Consider the following 19,837-nt stretch of genomic DNA (forward strand, 5'->3'; position numbering starts at 1 on the left):
CTGACGTGGTAGCCCCTCTCTGTTCAGAATGGAGAGGTGGGCAGTAACCTCCAGTCGTGCATTGTCCCTGCTACAGCCAACCCAGGTTTTGAGCCCTTCGTCAGAGTCATTCTCACAAGGATGACTGAGTTATTGATCCTTTTGGGATGGATTGGTTTAAGAGAAACAGATGCTGTTTCCCTTTGCAGGCTGTTTCTTGAGAGTGGAATTTGTTGCAGGAAATATTTCTCTGTTTTCCTGTTTCATCTATTTAGGCAATTTGTGTCTATGTAAACCTATGTGAATTTGGTTATTTTCTTGAATGGTTGCTAGCTATTATGTAAAAGCATTAGCCATTAATTTCCCAATGTCTTTGACAACCTAATTAGAGTTTTATTCCAAATGTGGACTAGTACATGACCATTGCATACCTGGCATACTGTATTAGATTGTAAATAATACCATTTTCCAGTAATTGCTGTTACTTTTCAAAGCCTTTACATCAAGACAGAACACAGTAATTGTTAATGTATGCAGTTTTAAGATACATAAAGTAGAATGTTCTGATGTTCAAAGACATTTCTGTATAGTGTACTTCATGTAATTTTTATTATGGAAGATACTATAAAAATTCCTGTTGCTGTCAAATTAGATGTTTTAGACAAGCCAAAGTCATTAAAACAACAACAACAAAAACAAACAAGCAAAAACTTTGGAGACTGATAGGTGTGCTTATTATATTCAAAAATATCCATAAGCTACCAGGAAAAAAAAAAAGTGAATACTATTAGGTTAACTAAGGGGTTGAAGGAATGTGACAGACTGTGACATTGCACAGTCATAATCTCATCACCTCTGAAAAAATATAGTTGAATGGCAAAAAGCTCAGATAAGCAGCATACGTATGTTCAAAAGTGAAAGGTATAATTTTAATCTGAGCAATGACTGAAAATACATACTAAAACTATTCTATTGGATAAGAAAAATTGAGGGGGATGTGATAGAAATCAATAAAATCGTGAGGAGATGACAGCTTTAGGGAATGATGGTATCTTCCAATAAAATGATTAGGATCATTGAAAGACTATAAGAGATTTTTCAGAACAAACAACAGGAGGTGGTTACTTTCACAGTAGTAACTTAATGTGTGAAATTTCTGCCAGAAGATATTACTGCCAAAGTCTGTGAAAAATCTGAAGAGGATGAAAAGTCTACTGGGGTTCAAAAAGCAGATGGACAGACTTGGACAAAAGAAAAAGGTTAAGGAGTATTAAGTACAGAAAGATCATCTCTGACTACAGAAGACCCTGAGCTGCAAATCAGTCTTATAAGGTCAGCCTGTTTCATGGAATCAGATGTAGGCTCATACATAAGATATTAAGAAATAAAGAAATGTAAGAAATTAATTTATAATTAATTTATCAGCAATGAGTGAGAGTTTTTCTTTTCCTTAGAGCACAGTAACTGAAAATTTAGAATCCAAACATACTTTCTCCTTCAGAGCTTGCCAGCATTAAGAAACACTGATGCAGTGCACATCTAAACATAATTTTAACTGCATTAAAATGCAACATGTTCTAAGTAACTAATGATTTATTCATTATTTAGTTTAACCTTCTGTAGCATTCATCTGAATTAACTTGCTTGGACAAGAATACGGCTTAAAAATAATAATTAAATCTTGATTAACATTTCTGATCATAGTAAACTCATGGAACTATAGTATGCTGCTTGGATAATAGCTTTTTTGGTGGTTAATGTTTGCCCTTCATTTCTAATCAGACTTGTGGTTCAATCATTGCAACAATCATTGTAATACATTTCCTTTTCTTATTTAGATAGTTACAAATTGCAGTAATGTAATCCCTACAACCTATTTGGCTTCAAAAACAGTAAATAAATCCTGGATATACTTCACTAGAGAGCAGGTTTTTTAATGTTGTAGTCATTTTGATGTTTCTCTGTCATTCTCTCCAATTTAACATCCTGATTTGTGAAGGGTAGTTGCCAGATTCAGGAAACACAGGAAATTTAAATTTCTTATTCACTTGATGTTTCCATGGATTTTTTATGAAGAAACACATTATCTTTATAGATGCAGTTTGCTCCTGAGGGCTTTTTCCACATCATTTCTGAGATCTTTTCAGAGCTGCTGCTGTTATATCTTCTATATATGGCAAATGTTCACTATTTAAAGTGTATGTCTTTATGTATTTTATTGTGAATTTCGCTAGTGATCATGGTTGTTTCTGTTTTTAACCTGTCTGGGATTTCTCTAGAAATATATCTGTTCAATGAAGATTATCATAACTCTCTTACCATTGCATACTGAGACATGTCCTCTGAAATATTCTAATTCACTTCATCTGTTGCATGTTGGTCTTTTTTTGTATTCTGGTGGTATCAAATGTCATGAATTGCCAAATCAAATGTCTCATAGAATCTTGCATCATCAGAACTAGTACTTTCAGCAACTGAACTTCTAATATCATCTAAAAAACCATTGAGTTAATTTGATAAGATTTTCTATGAATTACAGTTGATGTTCATTATTATATTTCAACCTCTATTAATCAAGGCTTGTATTAAATTGAATTACATGAAGAAAGGGGTCAAGTTTTGCATATTGAAGAAAGATGGTCAAGTATTTTTGAGCCCTGTGGAATCTATTAATTTCTGATTGGTTGCTGCCCTAGCACATAATTATTGTCCTCCCTGGGTAGCAACATTTCACTGCATATTGATGTTATTTCTGTATTTTTTTTTATGTTTTGCAAAACTCTGGGGGAAAAAGGCCATTGAAAAGTTGAGAAGTCATTGAATGTGAACACTGTTTGAAAATAAACCTGTGGCTTTCTTTGTTCTTGCATTTAGGTTGAATCTAGACGTGAGAAATGGCTCTGTCTTTACAGCACTGCCAAATGTTTTGGCACTCAGCATATTGTAGAATGAGCAGAGTTTTACAGTAAAGTGAATTAGTACAATTGCAACAAACTCAGTTTTTCTGCAGCAAAGAAAACATTCCACAGTAGAACAGCATGCAATCATGTGAAATGCTAGCAGTATAACTGACTTTTAATGCCGTGAATGCAAACGTCAAATACCACACAGGGACTGTGCGGTACCACATAGGGAACTGGTGTGGTGCTTGTCAGGCATAGATTAAAACTCCATTTTGTGATACGCTGTCATGGGAAAATGTGACTAGACTTAATAGGAAACAGAATATTTGTTGTTTATTCTCCATATATGTGCATAACAGTTTATTTTTGCCATCAAGCAGTTCCATTCTTGAGTGCTGTAATTAGATAACATGCTTGATAGTTAACAACATTGTTGGTTTAAGTTCCAGCTCTCTTGTTTCAGGTTGTTTGGTGACTCAGGGAAATATTCCATCTGTGTGAAGTCTGAAAGTCATCTTTGCATTTAATAATAAAGGAAAAATATATGAGAAAAAAAAAAAAGAAGACTTTTTGTTAATGATAGCTACCATTTCAGAAAAGAAACATATAATTTAGCTATTTAAATCCACTTCTAGCAGTTGATGCATGAGCTTTATTTCAAATATATGAAAGCTATTCATTTTTTGAGTAATTATGAGTGGACTGACTAGCTCTCAAATATTTTCATTAAAAATTATCACTGTTTTGCAGAACAGAAATATTTTCTAATGTGTTGGTGAACTCTTTTTGTTCTTCCTCTTTGTTTTTTCAAAAATGTATTTTAGAGCACAACAATTATGTTTATAAACACATGCCTTACTCCTGTCCTGGCCCCTGAGAGTACTCCAGAGTATGTCAGGTTCATTATTTGAAACTGACTTCTAGTGAGAACATTGCACAAAAGCAAAATCAGTGCCCTTTACAAGGGTGGTAGTTTACCCTGCATCTTTTACCCTGAAGGCTAGCATGAATTAATGGCAACTTAAAAAAACATTAAACTGAGGCAAAGATCAATAATAACCACAGCACTGCTATATAACGAAAGGATTTTTGGGTTTTTTTTGAGGGAACTTCTGCATGTTTTATTCTTAACAAGAAATTCCACCAATTAGAGAATACCTCATGCTAAGGTCAAATAACCTGTGTTAGGTAATCCCAAAGACTTTCAGGCTTTGAACATTCAGTCTTTGCACTGCAAGTAGTGTTCATGAAAAGTAAGATTCTCAGTGAGACAATTGTATAATTTGCTCCATGACATAAACACAGGAAAGACACTGTCATTATGCTTTGTTATCTACCTCCATGATTATTCTTGTATTTGTCTTCCAGTATTGCTGTAAAGCATGTCCTCATTTTGTATCCATTCTTTTTAGTGGTGTTTAAACATACACACAAAGAGGGCAGCTTCTTCCTTCAGATGCTGTAATCCAATATAAATGCAATCAAGTGACTCATCAATGAGTTCCAACTGTGCTGTAATCTGCATTTGCTTGTTAATTTATTTGAAATACTGTATTGGCCTCTCTTTAACCCAGATGCAGCACTTGCAATAGACTGAATGTTCCAGAGCCTGTAAAAATATATTTCAACAGAAAACTGGTCTGGGATTAGCTGATTAGAGCTATCGTTGCATTTATAGGAGCTGTTTTCCCATTTGCCTGGATCTTGTCCCAGGAAACCTAGGAGTGGAGCAGGTTGCTGCTCCTTCCTGCAGTGCAGTTGGCTTTGCAGGCCAAGAGCCCCAGGCCTGGTAAGGGAGCTGCTGTGCTGCACCTTGCCCTGCTCTGGAGTCACGATGCACCACTGGGAAGTGGTGATAGCTGTGTGGGATGGAGCTGCACTGCACCTAAATTAAAACAAACAAACAAAACAATCAAGCAGAAAATGCAGAGAGAGCAAATGTCTGTTTTATTGCTTTTTATTTTGGGTTATCCAGCTCAAACGTCTTAATTTGATTATCAAAATAATTTTGCTACACTTGCAAAACTGGGGTATGTTTACTCTGTCTCCTATTTATTCTTTCAGGATTTGTGGATTTAACACTCCATGATCAGGTCCATCTACTGGAATGTGCCTGGTTAGAGATACTGATGATTGGCTTAGTCTGGCGCTCCATGGAACATCCGGGAAAGCTTTTATTTGCACCTAACCTATTACTGGACAGGTCAGTTTGTGTCTTGTTGTTAATTATTTAAATTAATATTTTTCTACTGCAACTGCAGCATTTAGTCATCTTGCTAATATTTCAGCTTGACATTCTATTGTAACTTAAGAAGGATTAACATAGTTGGAACTAGAAAACGTTCTCTTAAACTCCAGATATGCTCTAGCATGTTTTTCCAGTAATGTAGTAGATGTGGAAACCTTCTGAAAGTCACCTGATGCTGAAAGTACTTTGTTTCAAAGGCAGCAGAGAACTCCTTTTCTAATGTATACTGTTTGTTACAAGACTAAGAAAGATAAACTCCTGAATCCTAATCACTTTATTTCAAACAATTATTTCTGCTTACCTAAATCCTCTCATGTAGACTAAGTTTAAATTGGTTGATCCAAGCAGGCAGCCCAAATTACAGGACAAAATCCCAATGGAGTCTAGGCAGAGTTCTGTTCATTTGCAGAGAAGACATAAGGTTCTCTTTTCCTGAATGTTGTAGTCAAATGTACAAAACTTACCTCTTTGCTGTCCGAAGACTTTTCTAGCATGCCTTTCTAAGCAGCTGTAGGTGTTTGTAAGTGAGAGATGAAAAAACAGAGGTGTCTGTCATATAATAATATCTTGGATTTTAGCTGGCAGTCTTTTCATGAAGAAAAGTGGGAAGATTGATAGGCTTTAAAACATGTTCTAGCCATCTGAATGCATACACAAGTGCTTTTTTTTTTTTCCAAGTCATGAAAAAAATGCAGCCTTGAGACAAAGTGTAAAAAGAGAATAAAAAGTGAATGAAGTGATCAACAAAAGACTGTGGCAAGCAGCAAAGTTGCAGTTGTCCACGCTACTGGTATCACTCTGTGGAAAGTTACTACCCACATAACAGAGTTGGCAGGAGGGAGCTTCAGTGTAGGTGTTCATCACTTCCATGCAGGGGGCATCTTGGTGAAAACTGGATCAAGGAATAGCAGAGCTAAAGCACTAGAATATGTGGTGAACCAGCAAAGACCTGGATGTGCACCCTGCTCTATCTGTCCTGCCTCCAGAGGGACAGGAAACCATAGCAGAGTTTGGGAACATAGTCATAGTTAGTGCCTTCAACTCCTCCAGACGTTTCTTAGGCTAAGGAGACAAAACTCTTACTAGCAGAAGAACCAATTCTATTCACTGCTTCATTAAGCTCCAGAAAGGTATGACAAAATGTCTAATGGATTACTAACAACGTTCTGTTGTTACGCATTTTGAGAAGCTCTACTCTGTTAACTGTAGGAAACTGAGCTTTCATTTCTGTGTACGTGCAATGTTAAACCTCTGATTTATTTTATCTATTGCAAAAAAAAAAAAAAACACCTTACACTTTGTATTTTAATGAAATATAAATGTTAATGCCCAACAGTATAATATGTAATATCTCAAAGGGATAAAAAGTAGATATAATAATTGCCTTGGTAAAACACTCTTCTGTCTGTGGAAGCACATGGTCTGTGTGCCTTGGAACAAGATATGTACAAAACACAGTTTGTGCACTGAAAAATACTTGCAGTTATGGGGTTCTTAGGAAAAAAAGCTCATGAAAACACTGTTTTAAAATAATTTCTTAGTTTCTTGAGAAGTAAAATTTACTCTTGTAGGAAAGAAAAAACAATATATTTTTGAAAAATGGACTATAAATTTTAATGTAGCTTCTGAAGACCCAACCATTCCACATTTCATAGTTCAGATAATAAAAAAAAAAAGAAAACTGGTGAGCAGAAGCAGAGGGATGTTTATTGTCCTGTTAGCTAAGGGAAGGAACTGGGGAAAAGATATGAAACTTAATCCTCAAAAAGTAAAAATTTCTGTACTCTGAGTAAAATGAACTAGGAGTAGATGATTTGTGCAGTTACTGCCAATTCTGATTATGGAAAACAGCTGCATACAATTGGAACTACACATTACTTTAGAGGTGAAAAATCAATTGATAACTAATTTTCTGCCTTCTGACTTTCAAACAAGATTGTTTGTAAATATGTGCACTATGTTCTCATTTTCAAATAGCATAATACATTCTGTGTTTCTAAGGCATCATATATTTGCTTCCCCCTACTTGGTGGGGATACGTAGAAATCTACGCAGAAATGGAAACACTGAAAGTACTTAACTTTGAGGAGAACTGATATGTTAATTAAGTACTGATGTACTAATTAGTTCTAACGCTATGTGTTAGGAATGTGCTGCCTTTGTTTAGGAATCTTTTCTTTTGAGAATGTTATAGACCAAAAACATATTCTTTGTCAAAGAGACTGAACATAGCATCATTGAAAGTGTGTTTAAGTCAATGCATTCCTTCCACTGAATCAAGTACCCAGACAGTTACTTCAAGGATATAAAAACTGTTGAATGTGTTACTGTGGTCAATTTAAATAATGAAATCATCCCATTTAATGGTTAAAATAATGGAAAAGAGGGATGCAGTAATATAGTTTTCTGTCGTCTGTGCTTCTGCCCCTAACTTTCAGTGAGTTTATTACAGAGTACTCCTTTTCACTGTTTTCATCTTGCTATGAGGAACCATGGCATTCTGTCCTAAATCCCCATTGCTCTTTTCCTCTTACTTAATGTGTGTGGGGATTTGCAAATATAAATTTATCTGCTATCTCGAATGTAGACTCACCAGCTACAGAAACTGATCTGTCTCTAACCTGTGTTTTTCTGGAGCTTAGTTCAAGTTCAATGTTGTTAATATGGAGCTCTTTGCCACACTGTGCTTACTACTCTACCTCTGTCTGATTATTCCTTGCCAAACATCTCTAGTTTATAGATTTCTTACATTTTTTTAATATTCAGAGTTATCTTACATTTGACAGTTTCTTTCTGTCTTAGGTCTCAGAGATATAATCGTTGGTATCCGTCTGTATATAAAGCTCAGATCATTTCAAGTTATGTTAGTGCAACTTCTTTCCATTTTGCCTAGAAAAATACAATGCTGTCTTTTTCATACCTATCTGAAAAGCATTTAAAATAATATCCCTACTCTGCCATTTTTTTGAGCAACTCTAAATTTTGTTCTCAGAGTTTATTCTTCCTGTTGTCTGACATTAAACATCAGTTTGTATTCTCTTCAAAGATCTCTTAGAGACTGACTCTACCCATTTTGTGAGACACTACTTGTTAAATTTTCAAATAAATTCCTCTGTGATTTTTCCATATAGCCATTCACACCTGGAAGACTCCTTAAAAATATCTGCAAAGCAGTACTTCGTGATTTGCTTTGAATTCCTTCTTAAAACTTTTCTTTGCCTATTTAAGAAAAAGAAACACAGAAAAAAAACCAAAAACAGAACAATTAAGCTGTCAATATGTTGAGACCTCTGCCCATTGTATGGATGAATATCATCTCATTATCCCTTTTTATTCCTGCTCTGCCTTGTAATTAGGTAGGGTGTTCTGTGGGGTAACACATGTTTTCTTATTCTGTTAATGCGGTACCTAAGCACTTGAGTCTTGGTTCAAGATTGGGACCTTTAGCAGTCTGCCTATCACACATAAAACTAGTGCATTTTACAGTGTACAATCGATGCTATTAAAAAAGCTGAACTGACAATAATTACAGATTAGAAAAAATAGACCTAATCAGCAAAGACAGAAACTCAAAGAGTTTTCAGTTAATGTGCAGTACTTGATGCAATAAAAAAAAATAAGCAATATGTTTATATACTCTTTTTAAAAATTAATAACTCATATGAGACAAATCTAGAAGTAAAGACATAGATTTTCAATGGAATGAACCAGATGTTTCCAATCTGGAGGACTCCCAAGAAACTAGATCTTAAAAATGACATGAGACCAGGACTGAAGTTTTCAGGACTGACAATAAGCTGTTTATAATTTTGAGAAAAAAATGTAGTGTTTCTTTAGGAATAAGAAAGAGACATATGTCATCATTTTTTTAAAAAAAATTTTTTTTGCATTGAAATATCAGTCTTATCTGTGGTTACCTAGTGGTTTGGAGTGTCACTTTAAAATATCTTACAAACCAGATGGTATTCACACCGATATTGTAAGGAAACTCCTGGTTGAAATAGCCAAATTGCTAACTGAAGTGGATGACTTCACCTAAGGATCAGCATAATGAAAAATAGAATGCTTCTTTTTAAAAAAGTTTGGTGAATTTTCACACAGATAAGCCTGATGTCCACACTAGGAGAACTGATGAATACAGTGTAATAAAGAGAATTAGTGGATGCGTGGATAAATATGGCATATTCTTAAAATGTCACCATGTGTTTTGTAAAGGGAAATCATGTGTCTAAAATTATAAGAGTTCTCTAGAAAAATGAACATGCAAATGGACAAGGCAGATCTCATTTCATTTTCAAAAGCACTAGACAAGTCTGATAATGAAAGGTTCTTAAAGAAATTAAGGTACCATGGGATAAGATCATCAGATCATCAAATAGATTCAATAAATTGTTAAAAGAAAAGAGAGGAGTAAATGATCAATTTTCTCAGATAAACTGTATTTGGAATCCATATAGTGATCTGTGCTATTCAATCAATATATACTTGATCCGGAAAAAAAGGTGGGTAAATCAAATAAAGTTTGCCAATGGCTGTAAGTTATCAAATTAAAACAGATGAAAGCTGCAAAAAGACCTTGACAATATTGAAGGTGAATTTACACATCGGAAGAAAATATGAATATAAACTGGATCCTTAGCTGCTTGTTCCACCTGGAACAGGATCTCACTGTTAAAGTGACTAAAAATAGCCTATGTCTCCATTCTCAGGAATAATTATGGCAGGAAAAAGAAATACTACGTATCATCATTATACCACCATGTAAATCTATATTGCCTCAGTAATTTGAAAACTGTGCCCTTCTGATTTTTCCCGCTTTCAACAGGAATTCTGTAAAACTGTGTTAGGTATCCCGAAGGGTAACATAGCTGTTCAATGACAAAGCTGAGCTTGCATACAACGAATAACTGTTTAGATTGACTATTCTACCTCTGAAACTAAATGGTGGAAGGAGAATGAAACAGAGCTGATCGGTAGGAGTTCTGTAAAGTCATGAGCACGTTGAGATATATAGCAGTCCATTATTTATATCTCTTCCAATCTAGAAACAGAGGTAATCATAAAATTACCAGATTTAATTTCAAAACAAATAAATGATGTTTCTTAATATAGGAGAACCAGTATTAAACAAATACCTGTCTGTTTCACCCGTGTCTGAATAAAAAATTGGTGTGAGCCACTGTGGTTATTCTCCTTTTATATGCTAATATTATTTTCCAATCATTATTGAAAAAAATGTCTATCACCAGTCTAGAGACTTAAAACACACACACACACAAATATAGTCAGTATTTCCATGCTCATGCCAGGTTATTTTCATCTTTTCTTATGGAGAAATCTACCTTTCATTTTTATCTGAAAATTGTTGTTCATTTCCCCTGCCAATGCTTGATGGCTTGATGGAGCTTTTTTTTAATCCATAAGAAATTTGAGTTTTCTCTTTACTCACTTCCATACTGAGCAATAGCAGGAGGCCATGGTTCTCGCTCTTCTTTTTTTTTTTTTTTTTTTTTTTTTTTAGCTAGCATTAATAACATAAAAACAGACTTATGGAATTCACTATTACTATGTGAGTGAATAATTTATGTTTTTATGGATATGGTCTGAAAGCTCCCTACTGCTTCTGAAAACAGTGTCTTCCCAAGTTAGTTCTGTGCAGTTAGCACTTTCAGATGTTTTGACAGACAAAAGATTAGATACAGCACAGCACTAACAAATGAAATCATGTAATTTTTTTGTAGTATCTCACCTTGTAAAATATTCTAAATGCTTCAGGACATCATACTTACGTTCAGTCTGACTCTTGAGCAAATTAACATTATTTTTGGCACGGAGTAATTGTGAGTGCATCAACTATCATTGACTTATTAGAAAAATTGAATGAAAATGATTACAGACATTTGATTCAGAACACTTTGTTAGTGACTTGATGCTTTTTGTTGCCCAGGGAACAAATCCATATGTACCAAATAAATCCAAAGTTGTAAATCAAAATAAATTTAGAAAGAAAGAAAAAAAAAAGCATCCAGACACAGAAGCTCTCCAGTTGCGTGGGGTGTCTCACCACACAACTGGTGGAATATCCATGAGACTGTATAGCATCTTCATTAATGAACATGGAACAGAGTGCACACCCAGCAAATTTTCAAATAGTGCAAAACTGGGAGATGTGACTGGTATATTAGATGGTTGTGCTACCATTCAGAGGAACTTGAATGGGCAAATTGGACAAAAGGAATATCATGAAGTTCAATAAAAGGAAGTACAGATGCCTGTACTTGGGGAGGAAGAACCCCATGCACCAATATGGACTCGGGACCAGTAAGCTGAAGAACAGCTTTGGAAAGAAGAACTTATGTTCATGGTGGAAACCAGTTGACCAAGAACTAGCAATGTGCTATTGTGGCAAAGATGGCCAGTGGTATCCTGGGCTCCATTAGGAAGAGCATTGCTGGTTGAGGAAGGTGATCCTTCCCCTCTAGTTAGCACTGGTGAGGTTCCGTTGGGAATGCTGTCTCTAGATATGAACTCTCCAGTACAAGAAAGATATGGATTTACTGGAGATAGTTCAGCAGCCTTGAAGACGATTAATGCATTGTAGCATATTTCATAAAAGAAGAGGCCAGGAGAGCTGGTTTGGTTCATCTTGGAGAAGAGGAGGGTTAGGGAGATTCTTACTAATATAAATACTCGGTGGGAGGCTGTAAAGATGATGGACCAAGAGTCTTTGCACTGGTAGAGGTAGAGGTGCAAACTCAAGTAGAGAAAAGTCCGCTTAAATGTAATAACATACATTGTTACTGTGAAGGTAGCTAAACACAGGCACAGATTGGCCAGAGAGGTTGAGGAGTCTCCATCCTTGAAGCCTGATTGGACATGCCTTTGGGAAACCTTCTCTAGCTGGTTCTGAGCAGGTGTGGTGAGACATCTCACTCACCTGGAGCTTATATTTAAAAGGAAGCAGAAGGGCATTTTTAGTAAGCTCAAGAAAAGCAGGATGTAATAACACCAATTGATATTTTAATTTATTTCAGTTTTAAAGGGAACCTTATTCTTATGCTGAAATATTTTATTATAGTCTATAATATTCTTCAGGATTTGTCATTTGAAAGACAGTGTTTGCAGAGAAATGAGATTCACAGATTCACAGAATATTTAAGGTTGGAAGGGACCTCTACAGATCATCTAGTCCAACCTTCCTGCTCAAGCAGGCACACCTACAGCATGTGGCACAGGGTGGCATCCAGGCGGGTTTTGAAGACCTCCAGAGTAGGAGACTCCACAACCTCCCTGGGCAGCCTGTTCCACTGCTCTGTCACCCTCACAGTAAAGAAGTTGCTCCTCACCTGGAGATGGAACTTCTTGTGCTCCAGCTTATGGCCATTACCCCTCGTCCTATCGCTGGCCACCAGTGAGAACAGGCTGTCCCCTTCCTCCCTGCATTCTCCCTTCCTGAACTTACACACATTAATCATATCCCCTCTGAGCCGTCTCTTCTCCAGAGAAAACAGGCCCAGCTCACTCAGCCTCTCTTCGTACGAGAGATGTTCCATTCCCTTAATCATCCTGGTTGCCCTTCTCTGGACCCTCTCCAGAAGCTCCACGTCCCTCTTATACTGGGGTGCCCAGAACTGAACACAGTACTCCAAGTGCGGCCTCACCAGAGCTGAGTAGAGGGGCAGAATCACCTCCCCTGACCTGCTGGCAACATTCCTCCTGATGCAGGCCAGGATCCCATTGGCCTTCTTGACCACGAGGGTACACTGCTGACTCATGGTTAACTTAGTGTCAACCAGGACTCCCAGGTCCCTCTCCGTGGAGGTGCTTTCCAGCAGGTCGACCCCTAATCTGTACTGATGCCTGGGGTTATTCCTCCCCAGGTGCAGGACCCTGCACTTGTCCTTATTGAACCTCATGAGGTTCCTCTCTGCCCAGAGGACTCTCCAGCCTGTCCAGGTCCCTCTGGATGGCAGCACGGCCCTCCGGAGTGTCGGCCACTCCACTCAGCTTGGTGTCATCTGCAAACTTGCAAAGGGTGCATTCCGTGCCCTCGTCCAGGTCATTGATAAACAAGTTGAACAGCACTGGGCCCAGTACTGACCCCTGGGGGACACCACTGGCCACAGACCTCCAACTGGACTCGGCCCCATTTATCACCACCCTCTGAGCTCTGCCATCCAGCCAGCCCTTGATGCACCGCACCGTGCACTCGTCTAGTCCACTGTCCCGGAGCTTCCGTATGACGATGTTATGAGAGACAGTGTCAAAAGCCTTGCTGAAGTCAAGGTAGACAACATCCACGGCTCTCCCCTCGTCCAGCCAGCCTGTCATCCCATCATAGAAGGCTATGAGGTTCGTCAGACATGACTTCCCCTTGGTGAATCCATGCTGACTCATGATGAGTAAGATGAGTAAGAGAAACTGCCACCTGTGATTTACTTCGTTATTCATCTTCAGTAATAAAAATAAATAGATCTCAGAAAGTGAACATTTTCACGTAAATGAGCAAGATACGGCAAGCCCTGTATCTGTCACTTCTTTCTCTCAGATGGTGGAAACCTAATCAGTTCATGTGAATGTACATACGAGTACATTTTGACCAAACCAACCTTAACTATTTAACTTCATGAGCACCTACACAGAACAAAAAGTAAACTAGACATTTCTCTTTTTAGTTATCATTAGGCTTTACTTTTGTTATTGGGGTTTAGTCTATTCCTGATAGTTATTTTCTGCTTCTCTCTCTCTCTCATTTTTTTTTCTCCTATTCATTCCCTCATTCCCTCCTCCCCCATCCCAAGCTTCTCCCACAGTCCCTAGAGTTACTGATAAATGCAGTGTGTGCTGAAGTAAAATTTTATGGCTTATAATAACCTTTTCTTCAGATTTAAATTACTAATAAATCATAGTATTGTAGAAAAACTACTGTGAAATTTGAATCTTCAAATAGTTAAGCAATCTGCTCTGTGCTCCAAAACATGCTTGACGCTGCTTAAGCCATCCTGATAAGTGTTTGTCTGGTTTGGTCTCAAAATGTCTAGTGATGGAGCTTACCCAACAGCATGCTTCTTTAAGATATATGACTGCTTCACTTTACCTAAAGCAGAAAGTGTTTAGCAATGTCTATAAATACAATGGATTAACATATATATACATTCTCTTTTTCCCAGAAGAGAAGCACTACTTTTATATAAAGCTTACAATAAAACAGAAAATGGGCAGGACACATACAATTCTTAAAAGTTTTTCAGAGGTCTTCTGTGCTTCAGAAATAGTGCAGGATATCATGGCTGTGCTGAATTTTTCCTTTATCTATTCTCAGCCTTGCTGACTTGTTGCTTCTTGTTTGGCTTTGTTTTAACGTCTCCTGTTCGGACTGAGAATGAGCCAGCAGCTCTTGATTCTGAGTTCACGGACATCATTATGTTACTGTAGGCATCATAAAAGGTTCAGGTGATAACTTTGTCAGTGAAGGAAAATACGGGAATTGCTCATTTGAGCCTCAATGCTAATTGTTGCTTTTTTCTGTCATAGAAACCAGAAGCATTGATGTGAGATGCACAGAGAGACTTGCTTTTGGGGTGTTCATCTGGTCCTGCTGCTTTTCTTCTCTCAAAATTATGTTTGGAGCTGATATTTTGGCTGTATTTCTTATAGATCTAAGTTGGAATTGCAAATATAATTTAAGGAAATTTTGCCCTCAGTTTAAGGAAAAAAAAAAATCGATTCCACGTTGTACAATACTACTTCCATTGTGTTACTAGTTCAATTGCCCAGAAGTTAGTGATTCTTAGACTGTGATTCATATGTTGACACTAATGGCACATATTTTTGCATAAGTAGCCAGAAATATTGTATTTGTTTGAACAACATGAAATAATTACTCTAGCAATGTACTAAATCAACTGAAAAAGATTCCAGTGAAATAAAAGCACAAAGAAAAAAAAAAAAAAACGAAAGCAGAAGGTACCTTTTTGACAAATGTGCATGCTATTACTTTATTTATCTCCTCCTCTGCATTTGTGTTCCTCTTTCTGGATAGATAAAATTTTCTTTTCTCTGAATGTAACTTTGAATAATTTAATGAAATATAAGTAAATTCTAACCAAATATAAAATAAATATGTGAAGGAAATATGTTAATAAGGATGAAATATTGAGGAACTATGTATTCAGAATATATCAATTATTATGAATAGAACAGTACTACATTTCTTTCAAACTTTTCTTGAAAATACAATCAAAGCTTAAACTTATGAAGAAGTTTCAAATTATGAGAGAGTCAGTTTAACGTTTCATTTTAATTTTTTTCTTTCCTGTTTTATATTCTGTGCCATATTTTAAACTAAAGTCAAAGAGCTGTAATAGATATTTTTTTAACCACTGTATTAGTGCAGAAAACCTCATTCAATGTATATGATTTAAAGTTTGCTCTTATTCTATACTTAGGTACTAGCTGCATGTTTGAATCCTCGGTTAAAAAGCTTAAGACTAGTAATAAATTCTTGCTTCTGATCAAAACCCTTTGAAACTAGCTTATTGCTGGAATTTCTCCAGCAATTCACTTAGAATCATAAAAATGTTAGTTGCAGATCACTTAGTCCAGTCTCCCACTTGAAGCGGGACCATTGCCAAGACCAGTTTAGGTCACTTGTGACACTGTTTAGCCAAGACTTGAAAGCCTTCAAGGATGGAAAATACACAGTCTATCTAGGTACCAGTTTCAGGACTGCACCACCATTCTAGTGACTAAATTTTTTCCTCCTATTCAACCTGAACTCTCTAAGCAGCAACTTGTAGTCACTGGGTTTTGTTTTAACATCTGCCGCTGCTGAAATGTGTTTGCTTCCATCATCTTTTCAAGCAATTGTAGTTTGCTCCATCCCCTCCCTCCCACTTCTCCGTCACTTGATCCTGTATTTTTGTAAATGACATTCTCAATATCTAGGATTTGCCAAGACAAATAACATTTAGGCTATTAGTGCCTGAATACAGGATTCAAGGAGGACAGGATTGAGTTAGTAAAAGACGACTCAATTGTGAATCTCCTGGGAAATCCCAATACATACAAGATGGGCTACATCCAAGAATGCCGTATGACGTTATTGCAAGGCTGCTAACATCTCTGAGAATCTGTGGAGATAAGGGGTTCAGTTCTGTTCCCTTCGTCAATGAGCTGGAGGAGATGGAGCACACTCTCATCATGTTTGCAGATGACACCAAACTGATGGGTGCAGTCAATATGCTCAAGGGCAGAACTGCCATTCAGAGAGGCTTAGGCTAGAAGAATAGACTGACAGGAACATCAGGAAATGCAGCCACAAAAGCGATAAACTTAACCACTGCCACAGTTCAGGCTGGGACTGTCTGGGGCTGGGATGCAACTCTATTGAACAGGGCCTGGAGTCCTGTTAGAGAGAAGGGTGAACATGGGCCAGAAGTGCAATCTGATAGCAATGAAAGCCAGCAACATCCTGGATGGGTAATGTCACCAGTAGATCAAGGAAAGTGATTGCTTCCCTTTTGCTAGACACTTATTAGACCGTATCTGGAATAGTGTGTCTTCTTTTGGGTCCCCTTGTTACAGCAAGAATGTTTATAAACTTGAGAAGATCTAGTGGAGAGCCACCTAGGTGTTTGGATGCTGGAGAAGATGGTGTTTGGGGAGGGGATGAGTGTGAGATGGGTCTGCTCAGCCAGGGGGAGAGCTGAGCCTGATGTTCTAATAGCTGTGAAGATGGTGTTAAGGCTGTTTATTAAGATGCATGGTGGGAGACTGAGGAGTCATAAAGAGGAGATTTGTACAGGATATAAGAGAGAAAATAATTCACTATATTCACTGTGAAAGCAATTAAATGTTGGATCAGTTTCCCCAGAAAGGTTGTACAGTCTCTGAACTTGGATGTTTTCAAGACTCAAATGACTAAAGCCTGGAGTGACTCAGTCTGAGCTCACATCTGACCCTGCTTTGGGCAGAGGGTTTTGGGCTGAGACCTTCTACACTCCCTTTCCACTTGAATAATTTATGATTCTATCGATTTTCTATAAAGTGCATATTACTCATATGCATTAGTTTAACACAGTTTAAAAATTAAACTTAACAGCCTAATTCACTTGCCTTAAGTTCCATAAACATTTCCCAATGGCTTATTTTAAGGATTCCTCTGAGAATACAATTTCTGATCTTACAGTAAACATGCCTTTACTGCTTTGTTTTCAATAAGCTGAAAGTATACATAGACAAGAGTATGTTGGTAGGATAAAGACAATCTTCATATCCGTTGCTTTCATTGATGTGATCTAGGCTCTATCTATTGGACATGCAGCTGTGAAGACATGATCATGTGATTCAGTGATAATGGTGTTCATTTATGTTAAAAAATAAGAAGGCAGACTAGGAGAACTGGAGATAGCACCATTACATCCTTACCATGGCAGTAATTTGCTATAAATATCCTCCTTCTGAAAGGAGCCACTGAAATGGGATAAACAAATAGAAAAAGAATCTTCTGAACAGAGCTATTTTCTTCTCTGGTGGACCTATTTCAAGTAGTTTCTTTTGGGTAACAAAGAAAATCAGTGTTGTAGCCAAGATAATAAAAATATTTGATTAGAACCCTCCATTTCAAAGATACTAAACTCCTCCAGTTCCTCCTGATTTCAACGAGGTTGGATCTGCAGCCTAACTTTGATAATAAAACAAAATTTTCTAAAGTGTTGCTTGCACATCTGACACCTAAGGCTAGGAATCTGACTTCACCGAAAATGTTTTATCCTTTTTTTTTCTTACAGAATTCTCTGGAATTTCACTGGAGCAAATGAAATCAAAAGATACTTAGAATCTCTTAATTTTTCATTTTTTTATTTATTCTGTCATGTGAATTCAGTTAGTGTGAAGTATGCACGCATGGAAATTTAGAGAAGATAGATGAGCTCTGTTTTTCTAAAAAGGAATGAACATAGAATCTTTTCCATAGGTTATACCACTTCCATAGGTTATACCACAAAAGACATTGAAATACTGATCCTGTAAATTACATTATATTAAATTATTATTGTATTGTAGCTAGCACTAATTCTTACTTGTTGTTAACATATCTTTAGCATCTCATGCATGACCACAAGTTATTCTAAAATGTCTCATTGTACAAAGAGGTAACTACTTTTTTTAAACTGTGGTCTCTGTCACAACAACAACAACAACAACAACAACAACAAATCTGAGGGAAAATGCTGGTATAGCAGTCACTGAATAACTTGCTCTGGAGCCCTCATTTGGATCTCCATGGTACCTGGCACAGAGCTGGAGCTCAAACTCTCACATTTCACTTCCAAAAAAAAACAGGCCACTGACTATTTCATGTTTTTATCAGTATTGTTTATCCAACATGACTGCTGGCTGTTTTAAGGGAGTGTCCCTACACTTATTTTCTTGATATTATATATATATATTTTATATATATATATATTCTTGATATATTGTTTAAGTATCTCTCCAAGCGGCAAACTGAAATAGTTTCTCTTAAATGCTCTAGTCACTGGTTGGTGGGCACTGTCCTAGGATAAAGGATTTGTAGATTTAAGTTCAAGAACAAAATTAAGCTTGATGAAGTTTTGAAATTGAAAGGAAGTGGGAGCACAAGCACACGTTGATATGCTCTTACCTGCTTTGATTGTTTGTTAGGTTTAAGCATGATTTGAGAACTACAAAGAATTTTCTCAGACCTCAGCAAAAATAAATAAATAAATAATATTTTTTTTTTTTAAAAAGGAAATGCTTTGTTTGAGAATGCCATGGGAGTTTAGACATTAGCCAAAGGGTATCAACAGTGTGGATGTATGAGAACTGAGGCAGGTATATCTGTGCAGTAGTCAAATTGTTGTTTCTGCTACAAAGAGATTAAGAAATGCTCAGTCCATGTTTGAATGATAAATTGTAATGAAATAGTCATCCAATAATTTGAAGTTTCTTTTGAAGTTTCCAATGGTAAAGACCTTTAAAATTCTCTTCGTAAAAGGTATACATTAAAGATGCATTTTTAATCAGCAAGTATACTCACCAATACAATTCTAATAAAAATTAGTAGTTTTAGCTAAAAATATTGGTAACATAAATGATCTTAAATTTAATGGTGAGCAAATTTGCAGATAAAATTTGCAATATGTGCAATCCATGTTAATTCTGAGTGTGGGTTGCGTATGCAAGGTGAATATTAGTCAAATTAAGATAACTAATACTTTGAGCAGAGAGTAGTGTTAATTGTCATTATTACTGAATGGTTGAAGGTTATGATTTCTGTAAACATCCTCATATAGACAAGATTTGCCTCATAAATAACTCTAAGGAGGTACAATGAGGTAAAAGAAAAATGGGAGGAGTAGGTTGGAATATTAAAGATTGCAGCCAGGTAACATTAAAGATTACAGACAGGTACAAAGAAGTACAAAAACATAATTAGAAATGCACAGAATCATTTAAATTAAGTGAAAAAAAAAGACAAATTAATAAAAGTGAACACAATAAAAGAAATCAAAATTAAATTAATTTGTTTAAACAAATCTTTGTCCTCCACGTGAATTTTTGATTGAGTCAATCTCATATCTTCCACTGCAGTAATGCAGTAATGCACTTGATGATGAGTTTATAAAATAGGCATGTCTTTGGAATAAAAAGAATATTTATTCATTCATTATTTTGTAATCGCATG

General features: G+C 36.5%; 1 protein-coding gene across 1 annotated transcript in view; it reads left to right on the top strand.

Moving 5' to 3' along the window:
* ESR1 (estrogen receptor 1) overlaps positions 1–19,837 on the top strand; it is a 111,873-nt gene that overhangs the window by 83,378 nt on the left and 8,658 nt on the right. The window contains exon 5 of the mRNA XM_026044399.1: positions 4,947–5,085. Within this exon, the coding sequence (XP_025900184.1) occupies positions 4,947–5,085 (139 nt within the window). The remainder of the gene's footprint in view (positions 1–4,946; positions 5,086–19,837) is intronic.

The sequence above is a fragment of the Nothoprocta perdicaria genome, unplaced genomic scaffold, assembly GCF_003342845.1.
Source record: "Nothoprocta perdicaria isolate Ctin4 unplaced genomic scaffold, notPer1 scaffold_36, whole genome shotgun sequence".
In the NCBI taxonomy this organism is placed as follows: domain Eukaryota; kingdom Metazoa; phylum Chordata; class Aves; order Tinamiformes; family Tinamidae; genus Nothoprocta; species Nothoprocta perdicaria.